General features: G+C 42.4%; 1 protein-coding gene across 14 annotated transcripts in view; it reads right to left on the bottom strand.

Moving 5' to 3' along the window:
- MAGI1 (membrane associated guanylate kinase, WW and PDZ domain containing 1) overlaps window positions 1-21,875 on the bottom strand; it is a 1,064,730-nt gene that overhangs the window by 62,028 nt on the left and 980,827 nt on the right. For 9 of the 14 annotated variants that reach the window (XM_085624690.1, XM_085624696.1, XM_085624685.1 and 6 more), the window contains one exon: window positions 18,385-18,588. In XM_085624690.1, the coding sequence (XP_085480816.1) occupies window positions 18,385-18,588 (204 nt within the window). The remainder of the gene's footprint in view (window positions 1-18,384; window positions 18,589-21,875) is intronic. The other 5 variants (XM_085624691.1, XM_085624684.1, XM_085624688.1 and 2 more) reach the window with 2 other exon arrangements.

Raw genomic sequence — 21,875 nt, 5'->3', positions numbered from 1 at the left:
CATTAGAGCCAGAAAAAAACAAGTTGTTGATTTTTGTGTAATGGATCCTGTAGCAGTATTGTATTCTAGGGACCCTTGTGGACTCAATAACTAAGATGTCATGATTTTCAGTAACACCATTTGACATTCAATAGAGGATTGGTGCGTGGAGCTCCCGTTATGCTCCGCGACTTATTGCTTCTGGGTAATGGCGTTCTGGCTGGTGGCGCAGGTGTGAGCCGCACAGCAAGGCCCGCGGGGAGAAGTTGGTAGTTAACTGAGCATTCATCCTGATCCCTGTGGTGGTGGTGATCGGGAGGTAAGTGACTCCCACAGCAAAGCATTTTAGGGCTATGAGGTGCAAGATCTTTCAAGCTTCGGAGACAGAAGGGGTCCAATTTCATAATGAATAGTAAGGGCGTGCCGGTGCAGCCATTGCTAATTTAGGTTTACATTTTTTTTTACATCCAAACGCTACAGCTACTTTTTCTCTTCTAGCGGCAAAACCAACTTTCGTACTGATGGTACAGATATAGGACTTTATTCATGGCAGCAAAACCAGCACAACTAGAAGGAGGTTGAGCCCCTCTGAGTGGTGAATTAGACACCACTTCTTAGGGCAGTGGTTCCCTGGAAGCTGCGGAAGCAGGCAATCTCGTGGTGGGTGCGGCTTTTCAGGCTTTCCTGTGTGCGCCCTTGCATTGCTTTAGGAGCGCATACTGTGGCGTCCTACTTGAGTATCGAATGGAGCAACTGATAACACAAGGGCTGCTGGAAAGAGAAAGCAAGTTGTTAGATCCAATAAAGCGCTACTCCCTTCACGACGCACCACACCCTATTAGACTTCTCCCAAAATCTATTAAGAGTCAAAAGCACGTCCTGCAAATGCAAGGCCATGCAAAAATATTTTGAAACCGGAATCCACAACTAGGTTTTTGGGACAAACTCACCCGGGACTTTATTTGCTCCTGCTTGAGCAATGAACAGAAAAAGACGTCAAATTGCATGTGATAGCGGCATCAACTCTACGGGCTCCAGTGCTGTAATTCTCTGAAACAACTGGAGACGTAATGCCCACAGTATGAATTCTGCCACTGATCATTGCTCGGCTGGTGAAGGTACAACTGATGAATTGCCATCTCAAGCCGCAACACAAGTAGTTCCTGCGCAGCAGCAGACATCTCAGCAAGGGCCACTGACCGGCCAAGCACTGCCCGCATCTTCTAAAGCAACAGACCTGATCTTTGCTCATCCTTGGTATGCTCCTAGGCCATCTCCTGTGAAACCTACTGTACAGCTAGCCATTATGGACACTAAAGCCAACGATGCACTAGCTCAACGCCTCATGTCGGAATGAGGCACCACCGCTGCTGGGCATAGATCAGCTTCCTGCTTGCATCCCAATAACCAGAAGCTTAGAGATCCTCTCTTCAAGGATCTCCATCGTCAGATGTTCGTTGACTGGTGGGCAAAACCTGCTCAACCTGTCTCACAGGTATCACTACAGCAAGATGAACAGAAATAACCATATTTTGCACCATCTGCCCCATGCCTGCCTTGTTGCTGATAGCTTTGCTACAGCAGCAAGTCTTCACAGAAATTTACGAATAAGAGCTACCCAAACTCAGGCTAATAAGGAAATCAATGAGCAACAGTTATAAAAAAGAATCTGATCCAATGCAATGCTTATATGAAGCAAGCAGAACAGAGGATTTCTGACCTTGAAGACAAACTTCAACCAACTGGACAGTCTGGCAGCAAGGTCCAAGGACGAGACTCGCGAGCCAAGGTCTACACTTGAAGAAATGGTAGACAGAGCTCATCTGTTTAATCTACGATTCGTGGTCATACCTGAAGGCCAGGAGATGGTCCAGAATTTTGGCACGTTAACCGCATATTTGGTAAAGACATATGTAGCTCCTAAACCTTCAGCCACAATTAGCAACTTCACAATAATGAATGCCCACAGAGTTCCTGGCCATTTGCCGTTCGATCCAAAGTATCCCAGAACGATTCTCGTACATTTTAGAGACTATCGTAGCAAAGAACAAATATTCACCAAAGCACTGCATACTAAAGATTTTCAAACTCCAGACAACTATTAATTTCAGATTTTCTCTTGTCCTTATCCACTGCTCGCTGGCGTAAGGAATTTAAGTCCATGACTGAGTCATTCAAGAAAGATGGCATACAGGCAGGTCTGATCCAACAGGCCAAACATACGGTTATTCACAATTCGACGATTTCACATTTTTTCTTCAGTCCTATCTTTAGTGGAATTCCTGCAGATTCTTGATCCCCCTAAAAACTGAAGACTAGAAGTACCATCTATCAGTCACCACATTACAGATGTGGGAATCTTTGTATTTCCTGTGAATATTAAATCCATGCAATCTCGGTCACCCTGCTATGATGTTGTGCAAGTACACAGGTATTGGAATCTCTTAATGCTATTTGGTGGTAGCATGGGATGTGATGTAACTTTCATACACATGAGGTTAGTTCCCACAGGTTAAGAAGGAAAAAGCCAGCTAGCCACAAGATTAGAAGCCTGCGGTCAAACATCCATATTGCCAAGGAAAGCAGTCCTGGGTGCTCCACCAAGGCACCCATTCGACGTTGGGGGCTAAGGGGAGAGCACGTCATGGGAGGTCGTTTTATGGGATGAAGAAGTTGTGGGATCTTTGGACGCCAGGATGGGTAGAGCCTGGGGGAAGGGGGGGGGGGGTGATACACGGGGGGTGCATTTAAGTAAAACGGATTCATAAAAAGTAGAAGGGGTCCATTGAAATGTTTTTCAAATATGTGGACTAGTCCCCCACGGACCACGCACGCACGCACGCAACCTGGGAATCATCCTGGACTCTGAGCTCAAGATGGACCGCCAGATCAACTCAGTCTCGTCCTCCTGCTTCCACACACTCCTCCTACACAAGACCTTCAAATAAATCCCCCTCGAACACAGAAAACCGTCACTCATGCCCTGGTCACCAGCAGACTCGATTACGGCAAATCACTCTACGCCGTAATAAACAAAAACCTCACACGCAAGCTACAGAACATCCAGAACGCCGCCGCAAGACTGGTCCTCAACCTGTCAAGCCACATCTCCCAGCACCTGCGCACACTCCACTGGCTCCCCATCGAGGCAAGAGTCACCTACAAGACGCTCACCCATGCACACAAGGCCCTCCACGACACCGGACCAGCATACCTGAACAGCCAACTCAAATTCTACGCACCGCAAAGGACCCTACGATCAGCCCAGCTCTCCTACGCCGTTGGTCCCTTGCACCAGAAGAAACAGATCGGGAGGACGCTCCTTCACCTTCCTCGCGGCCAAAGCCTGGAATGCCCTTCCGCTCCCCCTCAGGCAGACAACATCACTTCCCATCTTTGCAAGAAACCTCTAAACCTGGCTCTTCAACGGACCCCCTCCTTGATGGACTGGAACCTGCACTCGCGCCCCCCCCCCCCCCCCGCGCCTTGAGACCCTTACAGGTGAGTCATCGCGCTTAACAAACGCCTGATTGATTGAAGTATGCAACAGTCTGTAGGCTCACAAGGCTGTAAAAAAAAAAAAAGGGAGTCAAAAGGGAACATGGTAACTAAGCTTATAAAGGTGGCCTCCTGTAACGACAATGGTATTAATAGTAGGACTAAGCTTAGGTCTACACTGGGTTGGCTAAGAGCATTAAACGCAAATGTTATCTTTATTCAGAAGACAAATCTCGAGTCCTAAGCACTCAAGCTCAATAACTCAGGCTTCATCATCCACGCATTTTTCGCTTCAGCAAATGCTGCCGGTAAAGGAGGGCAATTCTTACTTCAAAGGAGCTTCAGTGTGAAGTGCTCCAGGTACAAAGGGATCCAGGGGCAAGGTGGATTCGGGGGCAAGGTGGATTAGGGTCCAAATCTCAATCCTACAGCAACTACTTAATTTTATAAGCGATTATAGCTTCACAGAAGATAATATTACGGCTCTAGAAGAAATGCACTATCTGGCCACAGTATCTAGGGGTTCAATTGTATTGGGGGGGACTTTACTGTTATTCAGAACGTAAAACTGGATTGCTCTCACATTAATGAACAACAGAACAAGGCCAAATCCATTTTGTGTTCTTTTTTACAATGATGAGATGCGATGCGATCTTGCCCTGATCGATCCTCGACAGGCCGAGTATCTGCAGGCACAACCTATACTTGCTTTTCCAAGTGCTTCTGTTAGGTTTCTTGCATTCATTTTTTCTGCAATCACACTCCTTATCCAAATGCAGGGCCGAGATTTTGGCTAGTGCTTTTTCTGATCCTCCCCCCCCCCCCCCACCAAGGAGTTGTTAGTTGAATACTCAAGCCAAGTCAACGCAAGGTGGTCCTTTGACAAGTCTCTGCAAATAAATCAGAAATGAGTTATCTATATGCATGATGCACTAGGTGCGTTCTTGGAAATGAATATGGGCACTGACTCTTCTTGTGCCGTATGTAGCACTTTGAAAGCCTTTAATTGTGGTGGTCATTTCTTACAAAGTGAAGCTTGTTAAACAAAATCAAGTCAAAGTTGCCCACCTGCAATCCACCTTGCACTACACAACTGCAGCTTTTATTACATTCAATACACAAGTGACCAGAGTTTAACTAAGACCAGCTCGGCAAAATTTAAAAGATAATTTTAAAGCTGCAGAAATGGTGAACCAAAACACTTGCTTTCAAAAACGTTACACGGAAAGCAAACATGAGGGTCGCTATCTAGCCTTGGCAGTAAGGGAAAATAAATATAATACTACCAATAAATCAATTCTGGTTGATGCTACGAACACGATTGTCACCCGGTCAGACTTACTTGGCGACGTCTTCCTTCAGCATTATTCACAACTTTATTCGGTAACTAAAGAATCTACAACCGAAAATATAAATTTTTTCCAATCGATACAGATGTCCGTTTAATCCATTGAACCATGCAAGGCACTTGTGTTTCCTACCTCACTGACTGAAATGGATTCTGCAATTAAAGCTTCCAGAACATTAAAGCATGCAGGAGTAATGGCTGCCAGCAAAAGTGTATAAATTATGTATGCATCAACTAAGCCATATTTTGGTGATTTTACATAATAAAATTTTGGCGGGCAAGGCACCCTCCCTTAGTACTTTTACCAAGGCAGCCATTATAAGCTTTTTGAAAAAGAACAACAGCCTGAAACCCCGGGCTCTTCTGGTCTTAATAGTCTTCTTAACTGTGACTATAAGGTTGGCCCCATTAGCACAGAGTTTGGTTCATCCAGATCAGAATGGCTTTCTGCCCACAAGATTGATGTTAAATAACACGAATTATCTAATTCATGCCATCGACTTCTCTTCTGGCAATGAGATTAAGGCAGCTATCATTGTGCTTGACATAGAAAAAGCATTCAATTTGGTGCAATAGGGGGAGTGTTATTTCCAATTTTGCTCAAGTTTGATTTTTGGCCAGATTAGTCAACCTGCTGCGTAATATTTTTAATAAAGCTGTAACCAAAACTATAATTAATCTAGAAGCAGTGGTACACATTATTACTAGGCACAGCACGGGGCATGGTTGTCCCATGTCCCCTGTTCTCTTTTTGCTATTTATTGAGATTATGGCTTGTGCTTTGAGGCAAGATCCTAGGATTTTGCCTTCTATCGATGGCATGGTGAAGTTAAGATTATTCACTGATATCATATCTGTCAGCAGATGAAGGTAATATTCAAAACACATTTGCGGAAAATCGAGGAATCAACGTGTCAGTGGCAATGAAAATAACTATTCCAAGTCAGATAATAGCTCTCCTTCGATTCTTACTGGTCTAAATGCAGGCACAAATTCAATAGAAAGTCTGATTAGATATTCGGGGGTTCACGTTACTACTTCTCCCTCCAATTTTAATGAATTTTACTTCAACTTTGAGTAAAGTGTGTGGATCACTAAACGAATGGCAATATTTAGCTCTTACCATTATCGGTTGGGTTGCTTTCATTAAAATAGCCATTCTCCTAGTTTATTTTTATTTTTTCTAATAAAAAACAACAATCTTTCTCTGGTGAATTTGATTGAATGTGAAGACATGGCAGTGAAAAAAAACCTTATACAAACTTAAAGGCACTACAACTAGATATATTAGAAGGAGGGCTGGCACTTTCAAGAATAAAAGTCTTATTAGGCTGCTATGCTTGATTGAATAACCCGACTTACCACCACCAGAAATCTTTCCAGTTGTGTCCATCTTAGCATCATGCTCAAAGAAGTTGGTGTTGAGGCTTCAACCTTCTTAAAAATACCAAGGCTGCCAAAGCATACAAGGTACAAGTAACCCCATATCCTAGCATTTAGATATGATCAGATGTGGCAGGAGTATAATGTTTGTTGGAGTCATCTATCTCGGAGTCTAAAAAACATTGTGGTCAGCTAGGTCCACCATTAGAAAAACATGCTATAATTAACTGAGAAAAGACCGGATGTTCACTGCTGGCAAATTTAGGCCAAACAGAATCTATAATATCTTTGGACCAGCTAGTTAATCATTATCCAGATATAGTTCCTAACTTATGGTTTAGCTATATACAAATTAGAAATGTCATCTGTGAGAGCATTCAAGACCTTTCTTAATTAGCACAAAATATAAGTAAAGCATACTTTGTATCACATCTCAAAGGTATAGGGAATTGGTATCACTTACTACATTCTAAACTGGTGGAAGAAGCAATATCATCTTTAACCCCTTCGCTGCTGCGGACATTCCGCTGCAGCGCTGGGGGGGGCAGGGGGGCAGCGCGGTGGGCCTGTGCTCATGACGGAGCCGCTCCGTCATGAGCCACAGTTGAGCTGTGCTCATGACGGAACGGTTCCGTCATGACTCCGCCCATTTGCGTTGTCGCCCCGCACAGGCGGGGAAACAGCGCCGCGCAGGCGGAGCGGCCGCCAACAGGATTGTCATGACGGAACCGTTCCGTCATGAGCACACGCCAACCGTGGCTCATGACGGAACGGTTCCGTCATGAGCGGGGAAGGGGTTAAATGCTATTACAGCTACGACAGGCAATAAACTATCAAAATTGTTGCGGGTTTTAAGATCTTTGCAGCAGAGCTATTTGTGGTGCAATTAAGGGGTCCTTGTTCCAGCCTGCTGCCACTCGCCACGCTGCCTACCTGCTCCCTGCGGGGTCGCTCACACCTGCACACTGCAGCGTCTCCCTGCCGCCGCCGTAGCTCCCACCAACACGGCCGCTGTGTGCAGGGAGACTACCGCTCCCAGCAACCTTTGCGGGTGGAACCCGCCCACGGAAACTGAGCGCGCTGAAGGCGCATAAAGCCGGTGAGAGCCCCGGCAGAGCGGGGGTCCTTGTTCCAGCCTGCTGCCACTCGCCACGCTGCCTACCTGCTCCCTGCGGGGTCGCCCACACCTGCACACTGCAGCGTCTCCCTGCCGCCGCCGTAGCTCCCACCAACACGGCCGCTGTGTGCAGGGAGACTACCGCTCCCAGCAACCTTTGCGGGTGGAACCCGCCCACGGAAACTGAGCGCGCTGAAGGCGCATAAAGCCGGTGATAGCCCCGGCAGAGCGGGGGTCCTTGTTCCAGCCTGCTGCCACTCGCCACGCTGCCTACCTGCTCCCTGCGGGGTCGCCCACACCTGCACACTGCAGCGTCTCCCTGCCGCCGCCGTAGCTCCCACCAACACGGCCGCTGTGTGCAGGGAGACTACCGCTCCCAGCAACCTTTGCGGGTGGAACCCGCCCACGGAAACTGAGCGCGCTGAAGGCGCATAAAGCCGGTGAGAGCCCCCGCGACGCGGGATCGCGCGCGGGTCAGCGCCGGGCTAAGCCCGGGCAAAGGGCGGGCCGTTGTGAGGCCGTTAGGAGGTCGTAGGTGGTCGGGTTGGGCCACCCCCCTTGAACGTGTAGTGGACACGCTCCTGCAAGTATTCTCCATGAACTGATTCAGTCATACATGAGCTTTTTCTGTTTGTGCTAGAGTCGTATGTTTTTAGGTTATACAGTTAGGTGTATTACTATTGGTTATTGCTCTGCCTCCAAACAATTCCTAACTGTTGGTTTAATTTAATGTTATAGAGTGCTAGTATTACCCCGTATCTAGGGATTATTTGGGATATCAACTACACTGTAATTGTTTATGACCTAACCAGCGCCTAAGATGGCAAAGGCTAAAGTAACGATGGACAATTACTTGGTCAAAAGGGTCAGTATGATAAACAGTGAAAGACGGAAGTCCCTTGGGAAGGTGACCCTGGAAGATAATCCAGAGCTATGTATAAATGACGATGCCCACGGTTTACTTATAGGGAACTCTTTAATCGAAGCAACCTTAGTGGGGAACGTATCAGATTGCATTGTGGACAATGAGGTTAATATTGTAAGCCAAGATATATCGGAGCCCCAGAGCGAGCCTGAAGTCCCTCCTTCTCCTCCGAAAAGAGCAGTTAGAAAATGTAGAAAGTCTCAATTTAAGAAGGGTAGTGCACATCATAAATCAGTGCCAGACCAACCTCGGAGGCCCGTTGTGGCTCATGTTAAAACACAGACCCGTAATGAAGTAGATAATTGTACTCTTGCTGAGACTATAGCTAAAATTTTGGAGGATAAATTGGTGCTTTTGATTAAACCCTTTGTAGACAAAATTGAAACCCTGTCACTAGAGGTATCAAGGCTGGGTGGCCTTGTTGAGGGTTTGAAACACCATATTACACCGCCTATTATACTGCCTAAGGTACCATTGAAACCTGTTCATGCTGCCCCAAATCCTCCGCTAGAGGTGGGAAATTTCACTCCAACTGGCTGCACGACAACATTACAACCAGCTGATGGCGGTATTCGAACTAACACAGATCCACTCAGTAACCAGGGTCCTATAGCCATAGCACAAAAGCCTATATGTGCCAATCTCCCACCAGCTTGCGAACCATATGTGGTTATTTTATCTAATGTTCCCCCACTTGTTCCAGGCCCCCTTAAAGCCTCGGTTGAATCTCATGATTCACTCAAGAGGAAATCAGTTGCTTGGTTAAACAAAAACTGTGGGTTCCCCACGGACCTCTCAAACCAAATATTGTCTACTAGAAGAGTTGCCTGGTTAGGTAATACAAGGAAAACATGTAAGGGGGATTGTGTTATAATAAACTTCAGACATCCCCAGCATGTGGCAACTACACTTTTAAGGGCAGCTTCTCTTGCCATAGGAGGAGATGCTGTTCGTGTTCACCCTTTGGGTTATTTTTACAGACATCCAGACAGATTACTCCAAAGAACAACTAAGGATAGTCCTATTCGTATTGATAATAAATCACTACAATTTGAAATCCCTATGGCAAATAGATATGCAGCGCTGAGGAACTTAGATGGAAACGATTGACTCCCAGAGGCTGATATAAATAAGAGTTTAGTCACATCCCTGGCCACCCACCCTCTAGAGATTAATAGTGGTTGTGGAATCCCTGGTTCCAAAAATATGGTGGCACTGGGGGTCCCCTCTAACCCTCTGGATGAACAGCTAGAGGTAGATTGGCACTTTGGATTTAAGCAGGGAGTGCAAGTAGAAGCTGGGTCTGATACCGTCCCTAAGATAACTATAGTACAGGTAGAGATATTAGGCAATGAAACTGCCATTGAGGAAGATACAATGGTACCAGAAATCTTGCCAGGGTACAATAATTCCAGTGATGTGACCGGTTTAAGGGGAATTTCCCCAAAGTTAACTGAGGATCTTAATGTTAGCCTATTGTCTTGGAACATTGCTGGACTCTCTAGGAACCTGATGGACATGGCAGTATGCTCCTTTTTTGGAAAACATGATATAATTGCCCTTCAGGAAACCTGGATGGTAGAACCACCCCATAGAGTAGGATTTAAAACCTTTTGCACTCAAGCGATACCATCGAATAGGGGAAGGGCATCCGGGGGGCTTGTTATCTGGGTTAAAGTTTCCCTAGAAATAGAGGTTAGCCAGTTGCCTAGTACCTGCCCGGACTTGTTAGGACTAAAAATTGTGACCAGTAATAAAAGTGTTATTTATTTATTTAACATTTACAATAGACCATATCCGTCAAACAGAGAATCTAATTTGATAGATACCTTGGACTCCACCCTAGATGGACTGGGGGTTAATGCTCGTGTTTTAATATGTGGAGATTTTAACTGTAAATACGAACCTATCCAGGTTCTTGATAGCCTGTTTGTCGAACAAGATACTGCTAGTGGTATCATGCCCCTGGAGACTTTAAGTTATGCAAAAAGTACCATAGCCTCTATACAGATCCTACAGATGACTGTATCACACGACCTAAGATCATGTAATGGTCGGTTTCCCTCAGACATTCCTTCAGCTCCCACTTATTTTAAGGGAAGCATTAGATCACATATCGACTTCGTAATGGCCTCTCGAAACTTATGGAGATCATTAATTGACTTTAGGGTTGATCCCAGAATAGAGAGTGATCACTATCCCCTCCAACTATGGTTAGACCCTGCCCTATTTCTTCTGAGATCACCCGCAGAAGACCCATTGAATCTCCAAATAGGAGATATACAGATTTCTAATAATAGACGTGCCATAAAATGGTCTTATATTGCGGGCAAAGAAGACGCGCTGACCAATATCTATAATAAATTCAGTGAAATTATAGGGACTCCCCAAATACCACCTTCAGGCACCCAGGGAGTTCTTGACTTACACTTGAAGTTGGTCGACGCACTATCTCCCCTTCTGAGTAAGGCCTATAAAAAAAGAAGGGAATAAAACTATGGACCAGGTCGAATCAGGAAATCAATGGTATAACCAAGATTGTAGGGTTGCTAAATCACAACTGATTCACGTAGTAAAACATGGGAGCCAATGTGATATAAAAAATGCAAGGTTAATATATAAAAATACCCTGAGTGAAGCTAAAAAAGTATGGGATGCTAATCTCTGGGATGACTTACTGAGTGCAGCTAAATTACATGACCAAAGTACCTTCTGGAATTTAATTGCTAAGGGAAATAAAAAGGGTAGATCACCCAAGGATATCTTTCTGGACGAACTGACCTGGTGTGATCATTTTTCTAAACTTTACACGATTAGTAAGGATGATTTGTCACTAGCTAATGTAGATGTTGATCCAGTTAGTAGTACTGTACCATTACATTTTACCTTAGAAGAAACAGTTCAGGCCCTATTAGCTGTAAAAGTAGGTAAGGCCCCCGGCCCTGACAAAATTCCTGGTGATTTGTTGAAACACGATGTCAATGTGTGGGGGCCGTACATTAACTTTTTAAGTAACTCAATTTTGGCCGGTACACCTATTCCAGAATCATGGAAAGGGGCAGAAATCATTACAATTTTTAAAAAAGGTGATCGCCATGATCCTAGCAATTACCGCCCCATCAGTTTAATTGATGTTTTACAAAAGATTTTTGCCAGACAGATTTTAAATAGGATTTTAATATGGATTGAGGAGACAAAATTACTGTCAAGATACCAAGCTGGCTTTAGATCTAAAGTAAGCACAGTTGACCAGGTGTTCAGATTTATGTGCATCTGTTGGAAATACGTAAAGATCAGACAGGGTAGTCTTTATGTTGCATTCGTAGATTTAAGGGCTGCTTTTGATCTTGTTCCCCGGAAGTTGCTGTGGTCTACATTAAAGAAGCTAGACATCCCTGGCGAGTTACTTAATGAACTCATTAAACTCCATACAGGGAACTATGCAAAAATTAGATGGGGAAAAGCAGGTGAACTATCTAAAGCAATTCTTGTGGATAGAGGGGTGCGTCAAGGATGTGTGTTAGCACCCACGCTGTTCTCACTGTACGTTAATGATATTCCAACATACTTGAGGAACTGTGCTCATGACTCTCCAAAATTAGTCGGTGAACCAATTACCTCTTTACTTTTTGCCGACGATACCATCCTTATCTCTCAGACCCCGAGAGGGTTGCAAAACTTGGTCAATACCTTTCATAATTATTGTGTGGAAAAGGGGCTAGAAATTAATCCAAAGAAAACAAAATACATGGCCATAAACCCCACTAAAACGTTTAGGAAAAACTTGCTCCAAGAGAATCGCACATTGGAAAAGGTAGAAAGTTTTAACTATTTGGGGTTGACATTAGACAACAAGCTGTCCTGGCAAGGCCAGCTAAATAAAAGTCTATTGTCTCTCAAACAGAATTCTTTCCCTATCCTAAAGGTGCACGGAGCAAGTAGCTCCAAAGCCATTACTCCAGCACTAGAGGTCTTTAAAGCCAAGGCCCAATCAGCAGCCCTTTATGGTGCTGAGATATGGGGACATAGTAATTCTTCCAAATTTGGGATGATAGAAAATACATTTGTGCGCAGTCTACTTAAAATACCGACTCGTACTCCAGTTGCCCCCTTGTTTTTAGACGTTGATCTTAAAAGAACAGAGCACTTGGCTTCTATAAGACCATTATTGTACTGGATTAGGATATGGTCGACCCCTGAACTGATAGACTATAAGGATGGGTTGATCGAACTTATAAAATTGGACGTCCATTTGAAAACCCCTTGGTTGAAATATATCTGTATATCATTTAAGAGATTGGGGCTTTTTACTTTTTGGGAGGAGCCCCATAATTTGACTCAGTCTTCCAAAAAACTCCTCAAGGCAACCTTTTGGTCCCACGTTAATAGTGAACTAATTCTGAGTCCTCGTATTGGTACTTTGACCCAGACCTTTTTAAATGCAAAAGATTCACCTAATTTTGAGGAATTTATGGATGAGATTGCTCCCCCCTTAGCAAAATCTCTCTATCTACAATTTAGGTATGGGGTACTATTGCTAAATTCCTACACATGCAAGTGGGCTGGAGGAAATGGATTGGATTTGTGCACTATGTGTCCCCTTGGGGCTAGGGAAGATATATCCCACATACTCTTTTTCTGTCCGGCCTACAAGAAACCAAGGACTTCTTGGATTAAACCCCTCTGTAGGAATATGGGGACTGAGTCATACAAAGTAGCTGAGCGCATATTAAGATTCAACTCCTCCCAAGTAATGGTATATGGTATAAGTAGATATTTATTTAATGTATACCTTATTAGGAAACGCTGTGGTCAAAAATTGTAATTAAAGAAAGAGGAAGCATGGATTACTTTAGTTATCAGATTATCCTCAAGTCTACCTCATTTTTAATATTGTTTTTATAAGAATTCTGGCTTTTAGCTAAATTAATGTAATATTTATATTTTACCCGGTATTGCTTAATCATGGACAAAAACCAACCATTATAAATTGTATGTAAATTGTTCAACATGGACTTATGAACTGTGTATTTGCACTATGGATTTATGTATTATGTTTTATGTGTTGACTTTTATGGCTACTCTTAGCCGAAATAAAGTATTGACTGACTGAATTAAGAATGGCCTTTTTTTTAGCAAATGGATGCTGTACCTTACTCCCCATCTCATTCATAAGATGTAACCTGCAGTTTCTGCATGCTGTTTTATATGTGCAAATGCCACGGGTGACTGGCTGCATATATACTTCACCTGTCCCAGTCTTTAATACCACTGGGAACAGGTATGTTGGTTCTTAATTCGACAGCTTCAGACTACCAGATGTCCAGAGCCCTATAGGGCTCTATTTGGAATGATTCCTCAATCCACTGATAGTACCACAGTTTGTATTTATCGCCTTGCTAAATCGCTAGATCACTACTATTGCAGAACTGGAAAACTAGGTGTGTACCTACTAGAACCTAATGGTTCAATAAGTTGGAATGGGAGAAGTTATTTGAGAACCTAAAGGCGGCGGGAATTGGCTCCATGCAAAAATTCATAGAGATATGTGCTTGATTTAATGAAATAGCTGGTGTAGTCTTAGGTTAACGGCATGAATTGTACAATTAACATTGCTTTTTTATTTATTTTTTAGTTTATAATACAGGTGTGGGAATGAATTGCTTCAATTAATTGGTATTGATATGCAATATCTCTACTTAATAAAAATAAAAAAAACAATTGACAATTAAAAGATAAACTGCGTCATACAACTGTGGTTATTAGTTCAACTGAATACTGTACTTCACTGTACTACAATCATACACTCCTATGAGGAATCAGAAGACTTTTGCAGACAAGGAGGTGCTTTAGAATAGAGTATGTGTCTTCATAAAAGAAAATGCTTTTTTTTTTATTTCTGATGTATTTTATGGTTAAAACCTAACCATAACAAAATTAAAGGTCAATTCATTCATCGTTACATTAAAGAGTATCAGTAATGTTCTAAATCACAGGTCCAGGTTATGTGGTGTGTGCGAGATATCAGTTTTCATTCATTGATACAAAAGATTAATGACCTTTGCGCCTTCCAGTATCAAGAAACTAACATAGGTGAAAGTGATGCAGGCAATGGAGTTCAATAGTAGATATAAATGTTAACTTGTGTTTTTACAGCTATACAGAAACATTGGAAAGGAGCCTGCCTTATAATTTCCTGACTTTAGAGCACTCATGTGCAAACAATAGCTACGTATTAGAGTAGTAAAATAAAATCTTTCACAACTGGAGTTTGTTTTGTAGCACTATAAATGCAGACTTTACTGTTACTAGATTACTTTTTTTCCAATACTTATTACACATCCCTAAGAAATAGAATATGCTCAAATCAATTTCAACGGAATAATGCTTATAGGCAGGGTTGATTGTATTACCAAATTTAACATTTCACATATCTAATTCGTATTTGTAGAGGGTGAACCTAGCTGATAGACAGTGAGGCACTGAACGGAGTCAATGGCAAAGATAAAGTGACAACAAGTAACTCCAAACCAGATACAAGACAACACATTCAATCCTACAGTTTGAAAATCTTTTTCAAGATTTTGATTTAGAGACTCATTATCTTTAGACAAAATTATGTCCTCTAAATCAAAACAAGACTTGACATTTCCAGGAACTAGAGCTTAATTACCAGATTATAAATAGATTTGTCAAAATCTAGTTAAATTAATAATACAGTAAAACATTGTATTTGTTGCATACCACACATACCCAAAGCAGCCATACATTCTTGAATATTGGTCTGTTAAATTTCGCAGGCTTCCAAACTCTTTCTCTGGTCAAGCAAACCTAAAGGATGTTCGCTGGGACCTACAGAGAAATGCAATTCCCCATGCTATATTCCAAATGCTTGGCAGATAAGAGAAAAGGGATGCCACTTTCACATCATGTTGCAACCATTCTCTCCAGATTTGTCCCACTAAGGGGAATAGCAAATCAAGACTAAGAGGATAAAAAACAAAACAATCAGGCGGAGACATCAAAACAATGCTAAGGTTACACTCATTGCTGGCGCACAGCATATAACAAGAGCACCACCAATACACTTCAAAGGTTTTTGCAGTGCCCTAGCTTTCCTTAAACCTAGCTGGATGTACTCAAGCTGCTATGCTGGACCTACACACTCTTAGGTTGGGTCTTCCCCATTAACTCTGGAGGGGAAAACGCCAACCTTTCAAGAAGTAGAATTGGGGCTGTAGAAACTTAAAGTTGATTAGGCAATCTATGTTCTACCTGACCCAGACTAGCCCAGCCTTGTTCCAGAGCCCACAGTGGTCTAGTTGCTCATCTCAAACTTGGAGGTACAGAGAGATGCAGTTAAAATGTTCAAGGGAGCCGCAAATCACAAAAACATGTTGTGACTTCTATTGCAGAGGATTATCATCACATACATTTGATTCAAACAATGATAACCAATGTATATATTATCATGAAAAAAGTGATAATTTTAGAGACTGTGGTGTCACAGTTAAAACACAATATAGCAGAGGTCGCCCGGAGACAGTAAAGCATTCTGCCCTTCGGTTGTTCGTTTATTAAAGCTATTTGATAAAATATATCATGAGGGTGGAGTAAATAAACATCGGAGACAGATTGCGACAAGAACAAAATAAACACAGAAAAAAACAATATGTCTGTCTTGCATTTTGAGTACTGACTTAAAGCGTGCAGTGCTGACACAACAAATAGTGTTTAAGATTTTAATGGGTGATGCTTTAAATGTACTTCTGAGATGTAAAACAGATCCAGATATGCACGGCAATGCAAACACCCCAGAGTAATACTCATGGGTAGAGACAAAGCTCCTTCAAAGTACATTTATAGAAATGGTCATAATAGGTCAGGCTAACAGATGTGCTGCCAAGTCACACCTTAAAAGATGGAAAGCAGAGCACCAGCAAAACAATCTGTTTGTAATTAGGGCTCCCGGTTTTATGGTATTTATTTTTTTGCCATTTCCGTCTGTATTTATCCATATTTATTTTTGGGGCATTTTTTCTGTATTTATCCATATTTATTTTTGCCACACGCAAAAGAAGACGCTACAGCTAGTATTTTTCCACATTTATTTAAATGGACAAAGCTCACATGCGCTCACTTAAACTAGCGATTTGTTGTGGCTTTGGTAGTGCTTTAAATGGCCCGGTACTGAGTAATTTGAAAAGGAGAGTACCTTTTAAAGCCCTGCGAAGTACTTGGTTGTTGGTGCAATAAGACGGACGCCAGACCGTGGGAGTCGCACGTCGTCCATACTCGTAGGCAGTACATTGTAGGAGTGCTGGGTTGGAGAAGCACAAACTCAGAACTGTATAAGAAACAGAATAGTTCTCTTGGATAATAAGAATCGATTTCTACCCAAATTACCCCCTCTGCAACTTTAAACTATGCTCTAATGTATACTTTGCAGTGGATAGGCAGTTCTACCACGAGAATTAATAGCTCACTGTTTTATATTAAGAATTTTAGAGTTTGTAATGCTTGGGTGGCTAAATTAATGAGAACTGCTCATCAGAAAGCTCCTATCGTGCACGGGTCTCTGGAGCATTTCCATTCTCAAACTTTAGGGACAAGTGGGCGAAACCATATTACCGATCTCAAAATGCCTGAAATAGGAAAGGTGCCTGCTTTTCATTCTCTCAGTTAAATATCCTCCTCGGCATGAAATGCGATCTATTACCTTCCCGGGGTGATTCAGAATGCTAATGAATACCCTTCAGCAGACAAATAGCCTTTTAACACAATTACCTTCATATTGCGGGTTCGAACCTTTGTGGACAATAGGGAATTACGAAGCCACCCCCGTTGCAGAATGTCCTCGCATAAGATTGATGGTATCAGGCGCAACTACAGCCAAATTTCGGGGCGGGGGGGGGGGGGGGCTACAAAAAAATTTGTGGGGGGGCTGATTTTTCCAGCAATATGGAGAGTGGAGAGATGCAGGGGCTCCAAGAAAGGGTGAAAACACAACAAAGCCTCGTTAGCAAGAAAAATGGTCTTTTAAAGACCTGTGAAGTGCTCGGGTGCGGCTGCAATTAGACGGACGCCAGCCCGCGAGGCTGTCTCAGCTGGGCTGACACACACGATGGGGGTAAGGGAGTGCAAAAGCCCTTTGAGCTCTATGGGCGTTGCTTGCCTGCTACTTAGTCATCATGTAACGTGCAAAAAAGTTTTATAGCTGTTGGCACATAGTAACCAAAGACTTTAAATATGAGTGGGAGAGAGGTTTCTGTGCTCTTAAAACGTGGTGTACCATTTGACAGGGCGTGTGTACACTTTGTTGTTTATTGTCGGCTTTTTTAGGGACAGGAGAGATGACTGTGACACCAGCAGGGAGTGATTCAAAGCATGTTTACGGTATGTTGTGCCCCCAGCTTCCTCGGAGTCCCACATACAGTCCTAAAGCACACGAAGCAGGTAATGGGAAATCGACGAGGGATTATGGGCCGCGCCGCCCCGCCTCATCTTTGTTTGTCACTAAGGACCCTGGTTGGAAGGATTAGAAGGAATTTCCAGCAGCTGGAAGGAGGCATGGCGAGATAATTCTAGATTTGAATACTGCAGCGTGGCAAAATTTGCGTCTTTTGCCGTTTTTACATATAAATACAGACAAAGGAAAAATTGTTTTCCGTCTGTATTTATATGTAAAAATCCGTATAAACGGAAAACCGGGAGCCCTATTTGTAATGTCATGACCATGGAAGATTATCTGTACCATCCGAGGGCATGAATACCATGGCAACATACAACAACCTTATGCACATTTGGCCTATATTGTTGATTTTTACTTTTAATATCTTATGATTAAGTAGCATATTTCTTAATATAGATAAATAAAAACAGACTAGTAAATTTAAAAAACGGATGGCGGAAGAATTCGGTCTAATCAAACTTTCACCAAAAGCGAGAAAATGTCCTAGGACATTTACCACCAGCTTCCTGTCAGAGTAACACCATGGCTTACTTCAAGCAGTATTCAGTTCAAATGTTATCATTATCAGGAGGAAGGCATATATAAATGAAAAGGGGAGAAGAAGAAGAATTTTGTTACTAACAAAGATGAATGAAATAAAAATAGTAAAAGAATACACTTACCATCTCCTGGAATAATGCGCAAAGTCACTGTGTTTCCAGCTTCCTTGATTAAATTGACGATGTCGGAATGGGATTTGTTGGTGATGGAGCATCCGTTCACAGCCAAGATCCGATCTCCAACTTTCAGCTTTCCGCAGCGGTCTGCTGGGCTCCCCTCGATTATTCGACCTATTTTGTGGGGCATGGCCACACATGCATTTCCTGCTTTTGTATATATTGTTTTTAAATTAAGCAGTAGTATGTGGAAAGGGAAAGGAGAAATGGGTTAAAAAGGGAAAGAGAAGGTTAGGGGTTAACCAATCAAGGCATTCAGAACACGTTACTAAAGGGTAGTAATTGTTGGGGGTTGTCAAAACATTGGCAATCAAGGGGAAGTCGCTATGCTCCCCTGAAGGAACACCGGCAGAATACTGCGGTCCCCAAGCTCTTAGTTTCATAGAAGAGCTAACTTTAATAAAACATGGAAAGTGACAGAAGACAGATTTTAATTATCTGTAGGTGGGTATTTCTGTGTGCATTGATCTCAAATTCTTGCAGCGGGAGCCTCAACCGTAACAGTAAGCAAAAGCACCACAAGACGTGATGCTTTAGAGAAAAGCAGACAACCTGTAACTTGGATTTTATACCGAAAATGATCTCTCCTGGATGAAATTTGCGATACCATTCATGGAAATTTTCATCTGATTTTCTTCTGAGTGGAAAGGAGTTTAAATTAGTTACATGGGGTCGATTTTGCACATTTTACTGGCTTGGTTTCTTAATCCTTTGGCCATGTGCCTTTGTCATATTCATTAGAGGGTTTAAATATTTCTTAAAAGACTTGACTTCAAGTCCATGTTGCTCTATTAAAGGAGGCAAGTATATATCTAAAAGGGACTTTTCACGTAGAGGGCATGCATGGCTAACATGCAGTATTAACTTGGGAATCGCAGGCTATGCAGATGTTAAGCCGCGTGCAGCAAGCAGCCAAGCGTTGTACGACGAAAATATTGAATTACCATGTTACATGTGTATTCAATTAAGGCTGTGCTGCACTATGGGTGCTACAGCAGTACTGTTCAGAATTATTTCAAGCTGCACAAGCATTTGCCAATGTTTTGTTCTTTCTTTCCTTAGAAAGACAATCACTTTATATCAGGTAAGGGAGAAGCCCACGTCCAGCAGTAATGCTTACAGAGATGAACAAATTATAGTTTCTCATTACAAATGAGAGAAATATTAGGAAAGCCAAAACCCACCAGAGTGTTAAAGGTAGACAAAGACCAGGTAAAAACAGAGGGCACTGCATAAGCTGGGGAACATACGAGTCATGCATAACAAAGGGGAGGTGTATCTCAATTGAGGTCCACTGGACTCATTAAGGATGTGGTCTCACAGTCAGATAATTATGAAACTAATACAGGACTTTTAAGACAACCTACTAAATCGCTTGTACAATCAGATGCAAGAATCATGACGTTTTATTAAGGAAAAAAGCATGTTATTGTGCACATGACTTTATTCTACGTATAGAATACTCCAGTTACAACCTTTCATGTATTTAAACTCAATAGCATTTTATTCAAAATATAATACTACATATTAGCTGTGAAAAAAGGAACACTGAGGAGGTAGTCTTCTGTCTTCAGAAATAAATTCAATATAAACAGTTATTAAATCCCTTTCCTAATAGTCCTCTGGTTTGGTGCCATTATTCTAGCTGCCCAACACATTTTAATGAGAAATATGGCCAATTAGTCCACTGCTGAAGTTTTGCCTTTAATTAAATCAACAGATTTTACTGGTTGGGAAGTAGAAAGTTAATTAGTCAGTAATAGCAGGTTTCCTGAAGAATTATTGCCTCTGAACCTGCGCTGCTTTTAAATAGATAAATCCGTAACCATGTGCAACGTATAGCACACAACAAGCAAGTACTATTCATGCCTTGCCATCCAGGGTCTGAACACCCACCTAGCCCTCTGTGGATCACAGCACCCAGAGACGTTTTAAGGCATGGGCAAAGTGGGCTCTGGCCCAGGGCCCCAGCCTTTCAGGGGCACCCCTGATAGATCTGGCTCTCTGCTCCACACAGTCCTGCCCTGATGACCGTGAATGATTTTTAAACACCGATTGTTTAAAATACGATTGTCATTTAATTTTTTTTTTTTTTAATATAGGTAATGTGTGGGAGTTTGTTACATTTTATAGCAAAATGTTGTATATGCTTTTCAATACCATGCAACAATCATAAAGTCCCTTTTAGATAAAAATGGGACCTCACATATGAGAAACGGCAGGGGTCGCCGAGATTATTTGCAATAATATTAGAGAGCTGCTGCTATATTACAATATTGAAAAGACAGTCACTATCTGTGAATATTAGATGGAAACACACTTAGAATTTGTACCGATGTGGCTCTGCAGTGTCCGTGTCTTGGCCAACATGGGCATGACAAAGTTAAAATTGGATCATAGATTCAGAGATGTTCTGAACAGGGGCCAACAAAATATATGTGGCCCAGGGCCCCCAAAATCCTTAAGATGTCCCTCACAGGACCTCACTTTTTAAGAAGTACTTCTTAGAAATGCAAGACTAGAGGCCAGGGCCGGCTCTAGGGTGGTGCCACCGGTGCCACCGCACCGGTTGCTGGCTTCCTGGGGGCGCCGTATTTGCAAGTTTATTAGGTTTTAAAGCACCTGCTGCAGCGTTCCTTTCCTCCGGCAATTACCAGGCCTCACAAAAATGTCAAGTTAACTCCTAGGATTAACGTTCTTCCTGGAGAGAGATTGGAGTTTTGTATAGTGGATGTTTTGACTTATGTGAAGGTAGTGCAGAGGGTTAATATGCCTGCTGCAAAGAACGTGTACCATGTAGATTACAGAGTGCATATAATAAAAACAGATCAGCAGGTTACTGCCTTTAAACCCTTCTGTGCCACGCCCTTTCCCCCTCCTGTGCCGGGCGTTTTATTAGTGGGTGGGGTTCATGACGAGATGGTCGCGCTGTGCCCATGACGAGACTATCTCGTCATGGGCACTGAAGAGGTTAAAAGAGACATCTTTTTTTACTTGTAATTTATAACTTAAAGTCCTAATATAGAACAGTGAGGTACTAATTGTCATCATAAAACTGCATACACACTGCAAAGTATAGATTAGAGCATAGATGAATGTTGCAAAATGGTTAATTTGGGGAGAAATCAATTCTTATTATTAAAGAAAACTCCCAACTATGCAGTTTCTTTTTCGACTCCGAATTTGTGCTTCACCACACCAGGCACTCCTAAACTATAAGGTATACCAGTATGGATGACATGTGACTCCTACACTTTAATGTCTTTGGCTTATGTAACATTTCCTATAAAGTGATTTACACACATGTTTGATTGTCTCTGTGCAATGTGCGTGTGATGTAAAGTGCTCTAACATCCTTTACTGGTATGAGTAGCGCTATATTAACGAATTCAATGCATCTGAGAGAGACTGGTTATGGAGACTTGGTCACTGTTAAA

This window comes from Triturus cristatus, chromosome 9, assembly GCF_964204655.1.
Source record: "Triturus cristatus chromosome 9, aTriCri1.1, whole genome shotgun sequence".
NCBI lineage: Eukaryota > Metazoa > Chordata > Amphibia > Caudata > Salamandridae > Triturus > Triturus cristatus.
The sequence above is the reverse complement of the archived record's forward strand: the minus strand, read 5'-3'. Positions and strand labels throughout refer to the sequence as shown.